The sequence below is a fragment of the Arvicanthis niloticus genome, chromosome 10 (genome assembly GCF_011762505.2).
Source record: "Arvicanthis niloticus isolate mArvNil1 chromosome 10, mArvNil1.pat.X, whole genome shotgun sequence".
Lineage (NCBI taxonomy): Eukaryota > Metazoa > Chordata > Mammalia > Rodentia > Muridae > Arvicanthis > Arvicanthis niloticus.
Window position 1 is genome coordinate 22,811,374 of NC_047667.1, and position 10,549 is coordinate 22,821,922.

The window sequence follows — 10,549 nt, forward strand, 5'->3', positions numbered from 1 at the left end:
AGCGACAGGGCTCCTCTAGGGCTTCTACACCCTTGCCCACTCTTCTTAAGCTGGAAATCGCCCACCCTACCCCAGCCTGCTCCTCATTTTGGCCTGCCCAGGCCATAGAATAATCTACTCTCCTGCTTGGCAGGCATCTGGAGTTTGTGATAGTGATTATTTTCTACCACGTCACGCTTCCACTCTAAATGCTATGTGTCTCCCCGCCCCCAATATCCCCATAACATAGTGTCACTAACTTTCTTCACTTGGCCTGAGAGCTAACAGCAATCTTGTTTTTTGTTTTTTTTTTTTTCGAGACAGGGTTTCTCTGTGTAGCCCTGGCTGTCCTGGAACTCACTCTATAGACCAGGCTGGCCTCGAACTCAGAAATCCACCTGCCTCTGCCTCCCAAGTGCTGGGATTAAAGGCGTGCAATCTTGATCAAGAAGGATTCTCTGGACTTCCAACATTTTTGCTTTTGGGAAGCCTGCTAGTGCCCCGTTTCTCTCGGGCCTCCTCAGCCTAACCAAGTGAGTCCCATGATGCTAGGGCGTTCAGTCATCTTCACCAGATGTTTCAGTGGCTAAAGACCCAGCAGTGTAGACCTCCTCACAAAGCTTTCCAGCTAGGTCGCCTGGTATTCCTTCATTAGAAGGATGCCGAGGGCCAGGTCCCTGTTTCCAGTCCCTGTCTTCTAACTCTGCAACCAGCACATTCTCATAGTCACTAGATTCTTCACTTGACTGCTCTTCTCCATGGGCCACAGCACTGTCCTTGCTTTGTGCAGACGGCTGAAATGCCATAGAACACACTGAAGATAGGGTCCTCCAGACAGGCTCCGCATGGTCTGTAGTTGACGATGTCACTTCTTCCAGAGTCTGCAGCTGGCTTTCATTGGTATCTACTGATGGGACATTTTCATAATCTCTGCAGCACTGAAAAGCTCCCCTGGGTTGATTCTCTTGGGTGTCCTCAAGATCCAACCCTGTCATATTGATGTAGTCATTTGAAGTCTGAGACGAGTCATCACTGAGTGAATTGCTGCACTTGGGTCCTGGAGCCCACAAACCAGTGGCATTCCCATAGCCTGTGTGCCCTCCTTCGGCAAACTCCAGCCGCTGGGCACTTGGAAGACCAAGGTGATTTTCAGGAGTGCTTTCAGTGCGAGTTAGAGTCTCACCAGTGTCCTCTGCTGTGGGGATATTGACATAATCATTTGACTCCTTGGAAGAAATGCTGGGGTTATTTCTGGAAGTTCTGACACACACATGATGTGCAGAGGAGGCCAGGTGCTCACACATCTGGGGCACTGTGCCATTGTCGTAGATGCCTACTGTGTACTCCACAGCATGAATGGAAGCTCTATGCGTCTGAAGGGAACCACTGGCTCGGAGGGCCTGTGAAGAAGAGAGAGTGACAGGATGAGAGCAGAGACAGGGACACAGCTGCTCTTCCTCTCCAAAGTGCCTGGCATTCCGATCCCTTGATTCTGTCCTGTGGCTTAGAGCTAAGCTCCAAGCCAGGGCTCACACTGTAAGTGTTTGAGTGCCAGGTCTGTCTGAGGGGATGGATGAAGTGGGCGGAAAATAACAATAGCAATGCTGGGCCTGAGGCTCAGTGGTAGACTACCTGTAGCATGTACAAGGCCCCAGGTCCAACCCTTAGTACTGCAGACACATTAAACAAACAAACAAACAAAACAAATGGCAGCTGAAGTGAGATGTTAAATCACAACAGATTTGGGCTGGTGGAGAGGGAGGACTCAATGGGGAGGACCGTAAAATGCTCCTGAGAAAGTACACTTCACCAAAGCACACGGGAGGGCCAGTGCAGTGTGGGCTAAAGACGGAGACTTAGATTCAGACTGGGAAGGCAAATCCCAGCTTTGCCACTTTGTGCTGAGTGAACCTAAAAGTCTTACCTCGGTGCCTTCACCTCCTACTCTATGGACTGAGGATCCATGTCTGTGTTAAAGGGTTTTGCTTGTGGTAAAAGAATTACTATATATGACCTATTCAGAACAGTGTTAGCATATAGAAAACACTAAAAAAAAAATGAAGAATATTAGTTTCTAGGACACCAGAAATTTCAAGAAAAGCATATATATCTTTAATGGAAAATCTACCCCTATCCCCCAACCTTTATTTTATTTTATTTTTTGAGACAAGGTCTTCTTCTGTTGCTTACATTCATCTGGAATTTGCTAAATAGCCCAGGTTAGACAGTGATGGTCAATCCTGCTTTAGCCTTCTGAGTGCTTTTGCAGGAACAAACCTCCTCTACTTTTAGTTTATTTTGTTTCTGTTGACATCTGCCCCCCTCCCCCATCCCCAAGCATAGCTTTAGCCATTTTGTTCCATGCCTGACACAAGATGTCTTCTGACCTACACAGATTCACACGATAACATGAGCACACCCTCACACACGCATGCACAAAATGAGTAAGATACAGCATGATTTCTTTCTCCCCCCCCCCCCCCCCCCAGAGGGTTTCTCTGTGTAGCCACGGCTGTCCTGGAACTCACTATGTAAACCAGGATGCCCTAAAAACCAGAGATCAGCCTGCTTCTACTTTCCAGTTGCTGGGATCAAAGGAGTGTACCATCATCGCCCAGCACAGATCTGGTTTTACAGCAAGTTACACATCCATCTGGCATAACTTTTAAAAAGAGACAAATAATGTTGTTAGTACAGAAGTGGACTAGAGGGAGGGGTGAGATCCTGGTCAAACTGATTTTAAACCGTATTGCATGATGCCTTGTGCCAGGTTACAACTGCATGAAAGCCTCAGCAGATGTATCCCTTGACCTTGACTTTCCAGCCTCCAGAATGGGGAGCTAAATACATGTGCATTCATTATCTACTGCCCTGAGCGGCCAGCAGGCGCTCACTGACCACATACGCTCTGCATCAGCTTCAGTGCTGCATAGCTTATGGAAATTTCTGCTATATAGGATCATTGAAATTACTTCTAGGGCCTATGGTTTGGCATAGGCCCTAGAAGTAACTCCCCAAAGCAGTTTTTAGGAGCTGGAGAGTGTATTCAGCAGACAAGAACATTTGCTTTCAAGTCCTCTTTCAGAGGACCCAGGTTCAATTCTCAGCACCCACATGGTAGTTCATAACCATCTGTAACTCCAATACCAAAGGATCCAACCATCTCTTCTGACCTCCCTGGGCAACAGGCACACACATGGTGCTGGTGTGTACATGCAGGCAAAACACTCACACATATACAATAAAATAAATAATGATGTAAACATTTTTTAAAGGATGGGCTTAAAATGTGGTTTGAACAGCATTGTTGGTATAGCTATGGCATCCTGGCGTGACCATTCTGAATGGAGCAACATTTATTCGGATAAACAAACTGCCATGTCTTTATTAAAATAATCACTTTCAGTTCTAAGATCCCATACTTGAATGCATGTGCCTTTCTTCAAATCCTAAGTGCTGGCTCCTCCCTGCACCTCTCTCTTGGCATGATAGTCCCACATTGTCTAGGTAGGCTTGGAACTCAATGTTCTTCAGACTAGCCTCTAAATGTCAACCTGCCCTCTGCCTCTAGAGTGCTGTGTTACAGGAATGTGTCACTATACCAGCCATAAGTTAATGTGTTACTTCTTTTCTTTCGAAAGTAGGAAGTTGTGCAGGATGTGTCATCTGCTCTAAAGCTACATCAAACCCTATTCCCCTTCGCTCTCCTGCCATTCTCTTGGATCTCTCTTCACATGGCTCTTACCTCAGGCTCAGGGCTGTCAGATGCTCTGGAGAGGAGGCTCTCGGTACTGAAACCACTCGACTGATGCCTCCCTGCAACAACAAAATGAATCCAGAAGACAATGGGCTTTAGGATGCTTCAGCACCAACTATCTCTGCATAGATGAATGGGAGTTTTACAGAGCCTGTGAGGACCTGGAATCCATGTCTGGCGCTCTGTGGTGAGAGGAGTTACAGGATGCTGTTCTGAGACCTGAACACATTCTAGGGCATGCCTGTGGAGAAATCCCCATCCCTTGCTTCCAATGCTGTCATCATGGTCTTAATAGTGTCTTCCTCACCTATGATGTAACTGGCTATCCTCTGTTGCTTACAGCCAAGAGAAAGCAGACCCCATGCCTAGCTGACTCCTCTCTGTTCAGAGCTCTCTAGCACCCCACTGGAGGTTCAGAGTACCCAGCTCTGTTCCCCAGCCTGGACACTTAGAGAAAGTTACATCTGAATGGTGAGAGATGCATCTTGGGAGCCTAAGTTTAGAATGTCAGGATTCCATGGATTAGGAGAAACCTACCCAGCTCTGTCTGCTGCCGGGGCAAGAAGTCATAAATATTTTTGGCTCGATGTCTGGGTGGAGGCAGAGTCAGTGATGGAGTTACTGGAAAGTAAGGAACGTGTCCTGAAACACAGTGGGAGAATAGGTCAGAACACAGGCCATGGGGAACTCTCAGGATCAATAGTCCCCAGCAATGTCCCTACCCTCACCAGCTGTCACGGAAGATGTATTTCTAATTCAGCCAAAGGACAAGGAATTCAGTGGGCAGAGGCAGGAAGAGGGAACAGGCCACAAGGACACCAAAGCAATGTCTTCTCAACCACACTCAGATCTATGCTATGGCGACAGATTAGGAACCAAGCATCAGAAAAGGACATAGGACTGGAGGGAGGTGGCTTCCCATTAGGAATTTTCTCAGGGTTTAAATGCAGGGCTGGAAGACTACTACTGCAGCTTAACTGGAGACACACACAGACTCACGCTTCTTCTGTTTCTTCCAGCTCCATAGGATACAGGCAGCTATGATGACCAGGAAGATAGTCAGGAGTGCCACAAAGCCAGGGAAGATGATCTGGCCTTTCTCTCTAGGAGGAAAACCAGGTGTCATGCTCCAGGTGGCCACAGGATTTGGGTTTGGGAATGTTGGAGATGACATTTCTTTCAGAAGACAGAACCCAAGTGATACCAGGGAGGCAAAGACTTAGATACAAGGAAATGGAGCACCCTGGATCTTAGTTGATTGCCCTGATGGCTAGATGCCCCGCTGTGGTTAAACATCCTTGAATTTGAAGTCAAGGTGTTCCTATTATATCAAAAACCAAGGCACCCTGGCATTTTCTTATACATGTGCACTCAAGAGACTGACGTTAATATATCACCTGCATTACAATTTTGAGTTCCTCCACCTTTTGTAGGGATCACAAGAAAAAAATACTCCAAAGGTGAAACCATGATTTGGGAAAAAGAAAAGGTCCCTTACTCTGCGACTAAGCTACCTACTTCATACACAATCATGAAAATTTCCTTTAAATCAACAATGCAGTATTTACTGCACTGCTCCTTGCCTTGGGGGTGCTCACTCCAATCTTTCTTTAGAGTGATGGCTTTGTTTAGCTTTGCTAAGTAAACCTTGGTTTAAATTATATAGGTCTCTTGCCTGGATTCTCTCCTTCAACAAGATTCCTCTTGAAACATGCAGATTTAGAGTGGGAGCCAGATGTCGTGGTGGCTTGACTGAAAATGGCTTCCATAGACTCACAGGGAGTGGCTTTATTGGAGGTGTGGCCTTGTTGGAGGAAGTGTGTCATAGGGGCGGGGATTTAAGGTTTCAGAAGCTCAAGCCAGGCCTGGTGTCATTCTTTCTTTTCACTGCCTGCCAATCCTGATGTACAACTCTGGGGTCCTTCTCCAGCATATATCTGCCTGCATATTGCCATGTTTCTGCCACGACAAAGATGGACTAAATCTCTGAAACTGTAAGCCAGCCTCACTTAACTGTTTTCCTTATTAAGAGTTGCCAGTCATGGTGTGTCTTCAGAGCAGTGGAGGAGACAAAAATCATTTCTGAGAAAGTTATCTTAGGGGGTTAAAGAGATGGTTCAGTGGTTGAGAGTATTTGCTGCTCTGCCAGGGTTTCAGGGTTCAGTTTCCAGCATCCACTAGTGTCTCACAAACGGCTGCAATTCTAGTTCCAGTGGATTCAATTTCTCTAGCCTCAGAGTGTACCCACATTCACATTCACAACTATACATAACTAAAAATAATAAAAAGAAAAGAAAATCACCTATGAACCACAACTTTGTGACGAGAGGAGCTTTGCACATGGGAAAGGGAGTCATTCCTTTGAACGCCTTTCAGGTGCTAGGGGGCTGGCATAGGATATTTACTAATAAGATTTAATCTTCACAAAAACCCTATTCTGTTCTACACCTAAGGATCCAGAGACTCAGAAAGGAAAAGTAACATAGCCGAGATCTCATAGGTCAGAAGGGGCAGAGACAAAATAAGAGTCTAGGGTAGTTCAGGCCCAGAGACCATTCTCTTTTTGTTTTCACACTATCAGCAAGCTTTCAAAGCTAAACATATCTGGCCCAGCATCCCCTCGTTCCTGCTCCCGGGGTTTTTTGGCTTGCTGGAAGAGGATTACTCAACTCACAGATAGGGAGTGGCTCTGTGACTGAGTCCAGCTTCCATGAACTTGAGTAACCCCAAAATGTTGGAGCTGGTCTCTAAGCAACATTAGACTGTTGGGTGAAATTTAACCAACACTAGCTCTGAGCAACCTTGCGATTCCCTGGCAGACGGCAGTCATGGCTCTGCTTGGGGGTTGAAATAGGACCAGATGATTGCAACATCAGGCAGCCACGCCCACTCTAGCAGGAAGTAGGCAGTGGAAGTCTGGCAGGAACAAGCAGCTGACCCCCAGATATTAACACCAGACAACACCTGGAAAGATTTTTGTACTTCTGAGTTCTGGGCTTACTGATCCATCTTTCAATTGGCCATTTCTCTTAGGTTGTCCAACAGATATCTCAAATTAAAATTGGACTCCTACTCTGCCTTCATATACTGGCTTCACTTTAGACTTCCCACCATCAAGTGGTACAGTCTAAGCCTTTGGCATCACTTCTGACTGACTGCTCTTTCATGCCCTACTTCCAATTAATCAGCTGTGCCCTGGGCAAGGGCATCTGCTTTAAGTCAGGTCACCTCTTGTTCTTCCACTACTACCTCTCTGGCATAAGGCAAGATGAGTTCAAGGTCGATTTTTACAGTGGTCCCCTCTCTGGTGGCCCTCCTGGCCTTAACTCTTGACCTCAGCGTATCATGCACACCCACGAGCTAGTACGAGTTAAGTCATATTGTGTCTCTTCACTGAGAATCTTCCATGGCTTTCCATTATGCTGACAATGAATCTCTAGTCTGTCCTCAGTAGGGTTCTTTTGACATCATGTGATCTGTCTTCTCCTGATTAACTTCCAGGCTCATTCAACCCCCCTTACACTTGATACGGACCACCATGACCTCTACTGTTCTTGCCCATCCAGATGAAGAATAGTTCTATCTCGGATCTTCGTGGCCGAGTCCCTCATTTTGTTAAGTCTCAGGTGTCTTCACCTCCTTAGAGAGAGCCTCTCCGGCCACACCCACCACTCACAGCTTTTTTACTCAGTTCTATGTCTTCTTCAAAGCACTCACAGCTGATTGATAGTACACATTTATTTGGCCATGTCCGCCATCAGGCGCTGCCGCTGACTGAGCCTCAAGGAGTCAGGAACTTGTCCATACTGTTCACTCAGCATCTCAAGCAGAATGATAGGAGCTTCATGAATTATTTGTTCAATGGTTAGTGAATGAAATAATAAATGAACAAACACGGAAATAGTTTTGAGAATAACACAGTCATTGTGGAAAATGACTTATGGCAATTATCCTAAAAATTAAAAATAGAATCGCCATATGTTCTGTCAGCCCCACTACTAGAACTATATTCAAAGCAAATGAAAACTGTCTCTGTACTCCCATGTTTATTAGAGGTGTTTGTACTGTCATATTCTTTGCAGCAAAACTCACAATAGCCAAAATAAAGAATTACCCCGAGTATCTTCAACAGATAAGTGGTTAGAGAGAATGTGGAATACATATGCAAAGGATATCACTCAGCTTTAAAAGGGAAGACGATCTTGTCATTTGTGACATGGTGGATGGGCCTGGAAGACATAGCGTTAAGTGAAAGAATCCAGGAATGGATAGATCCTGCTCCATCTCACTTATATGCAGAGTCTAAACAGATGGAACTCATAGAATCAGAGAGTAGAATGGAGGTCGCTAGAGGAGGTAAGAGAGGGTCCCCAGAGATGTCAAAGGCCAGGTAGAAGGAAGAAGTTCAACATGGCAATGTTGAAAATAATGGATTCTTGAACATTGCTCAAAGTGTTACTTGAAGTATCCTCTCAGAAAAGGATATGTCGAGTAATACATATGGTATTTAGCCATCTACAACAGGTATGCATTGCAAAACTATGTGCTAAACAATACATAAGTACAAAATTTATTTACTGATTACAAAGTGAAAAAGAATGAGAAAACAACAACAAAGCAAATATCAACTTAAAAACGAAATAGTTTGTAGGGGTCAGCGAGCGGGCTCCATGGGTAAAGGCACCTGCAGCCAAGCCTGACACCCTAAGTTTGATCTCTGAGACCCATATGGTGAAAGAGACAGAACTGATTTCTACAAATTGCCCTTTGACCTCTACACCCTTCTACCCCCCACCCCCACCCCAAATGTAATAAAAAAGGAACTCATTTTAAGAAGGTGCTTCAGGCTTCAACGATAGATAAGCACTCAGTCCTCTTCATTCGTGTTTTACCTGCACATGACACTGATTTACTCTGGTAATAACACTGAAATTTCCTAAAACTACAGCAATTTAAAAACAAAATACACTTTTATTGTTTTTTTTTTTTTCACTTAGACGAGAGTACTGAAATTTACATCTACTATTATTATTCCTAAAATCTCAGCACCTGATTGATCGACTCTTTACTTTTGTGTATTTGAGACTGAAAACCTTAGGAGTGAGTTTACATCCACGACTAGCTTCTGTAAGGCCCTAGAACTTTGTGATGTCTGTTATTACATTTCTCACTCATGACAATGACTTTAGGACCTAAAAACTCCTTGCTGGGGCATTAGTACAAGAGGTTGAAAAACTTGAGGGCAGAGGTCAGGGACTCTGAGAGGAAAAGAATCCAGGCAGAAACTCATCTCTCAATCCCCTGAACCTCAGATCTCCATCTGTCCCTCCCAGCATCCCTCAGGAAACAGCTCTCAGCTCCAAGTTCGCTCATCCTAGTGGACCCAGGCCTGGGTTGTAAGTGTGGCAGAATTTCCAGGCTAGACCATTCATGTAGGCGATCAGGGGAGCCTGGAGTTCACTTTCCCAAAGCACTCACCCCTCCAGGCTGCCAAGAGTCCCCTGATGAGTGCTGGGCTCTGAGTTCCTTCTTGTGACCTCTGCAGGGGCTGGGGTGGTATACATCACTGGACGTCTGAGGGGCTTTGCAGCTTCTAAGCCTTCTCAGTGTCGTGATCAACTAGCCAGTGTGGCTTCCACTTTTCTTAGCAATTTCTAAGTTGCTGATTTGTAGGAAAAAAAGGCAAATTGGTATGTATTTTGCATAAATCACCTTTTTTTTTTTTTTTTTTTAAAAAGTAGGTAATAGAATGACAAAACCTTCTCTAAATGCCCATGTTTTCCAAAATGTATAATTTTTGTACTCTTGAAATTTCTTCTTTATTTAGATAGGGTTTAATGTATCTCAGACAACCTGGGGCTTGCAATATAGCCATTCATGTAGAGTTTCATGTATCTCGGGGCAGCTGGAAACCTTTAAGTACCCAAGATATGTGTGTGTGTGTGTGTGTGTGTGTGTGTATGTGTGTGTATGGAGGACCTTAAACTTCTGATCCTCTGCCTCTGCTCCCTTGGTACTGGGATTTACAGGTGTGTGCCACCATACTCATGTATGTGGTTCCAGGGCTGGAACTCCAGGGTTCTGCATACCTCGTGCAATGGAGCTGTCTCCCAGCCATTCTTCCTAGATCATATTCACCAAAGTTCTCTCATACAAAACCGGTTTTTAGTTTTTATTTCCTCCTGAAGATTCTAATCGTCTAGAAGTTCTAGAACTTTCTCCCAACAAACTACCTTCTTTGGGCTGTTGCGATGGGTCTACAGGTAAAGACGCTAACTGCCAGTTTAATGACCCAAGTTTACCCCCTGCATGGTGGAAGGAGAGAACCAGTTCCCACAAATTATCTTCTGATATTCACACACACACACACACACACACACACACACACACACACACACACACACGTGTGCGCACACACAAAGAATATAAATGACTGTACCACTTCTACTATTAACAGTAACAACAATAATAATAAGACCCAAACCTCCCTACCTTCACCTGAAATTCCAGGCTGAGTTGGTGTAAAGTTCAAAAGCATCAGATTTGGTTTTCTGGCCACAATGCCCGCTGCAGGAGACGTGCTCACTCAGCTGTTGGTGCTCCCAATGTGAAGTGATGGGGCCACGCTCTACTTTCTGCCAGTTGATGGAAACATGAGGGGCCAGTGTGTGTGTGTGTGTGTGTGTGTGTGCCTGCCTGAGGCCCAGAGGATTCGTGAGAAACTCTTCTTCCTCCAACCCCCAGGGCAGTGTGAAAACAGCAAACCACTATGGCAGAATGGAAAGAGTCACTGACAGGAAGCACCCTCCACCG

The 10,549-nt window shown here is 45.3% G+C and overlaps 1 protein-coding gene across 2 annotated transcripts; it reads right to left on the bottom strand.

Moving 5' to 3' along the window:
• Positions 1-418: 418 nt before the first annotated feature.
• On the bottom strand, positions 419-10,540 carry Lax1 (lymphocyte transmembrane adaptor 1). 2 transcript variants are annotated; one of them, XM_076941201.1, is made up of 6 exons: positions 10,235-10,540; positions 9,215-9,398; positions 4,736-4,839; positions 4,274-4,378; positions 3,725-3,795; positions 419-1,379 (listed from the first exon to the last, which is right to left on the bottom strand). In XM_076941201.1, exons 2-6 carry the CDS (start codon positions 9,298-9,300, stop codon positions 537-539), a joined length of 1,209 nt encoding a protein of 402 aa, XP_076797316.1. In that variant the 5' UTR covers positions 9,301-9,398; positions 10,235-10,540; the 3' UTR covers positions 419-536. The 2 variants fall into 2 exon arrangements, with proteins under 2 accessions (XP_076797316.1, XP_034369386.1); XM_034513495.2 differs by having other exon boundaries at positions 10,229-10,540.
• Between the last annotated feature and the right edge of the window lie 9 nt (positions 10,541-10,549).

Coding starts and splice junctions, on each gene's coding strand:
- Lax1 (XM_076941201.1), bottom strand. CDS start 9,300: ATGTATACCACCCCAGCCCCTGCAGAGGTCACAAGAAGGAACTCAGAG. Junction 4,379..4,735: donor CTGGAAGAAACAGAAGAAGC/GTGAGTCTGTGT, acceptor ACTGTGTTTCAG/GACACGTTCCTTACTTTCCA. Junction 3,796..4,273: donor CCGGCAGCAGACAGAGCTGG/GTAGGTTTCTCC, acceptor TTGTTGTTGCAG/GGAGGCATCAGTCGAGTGGT.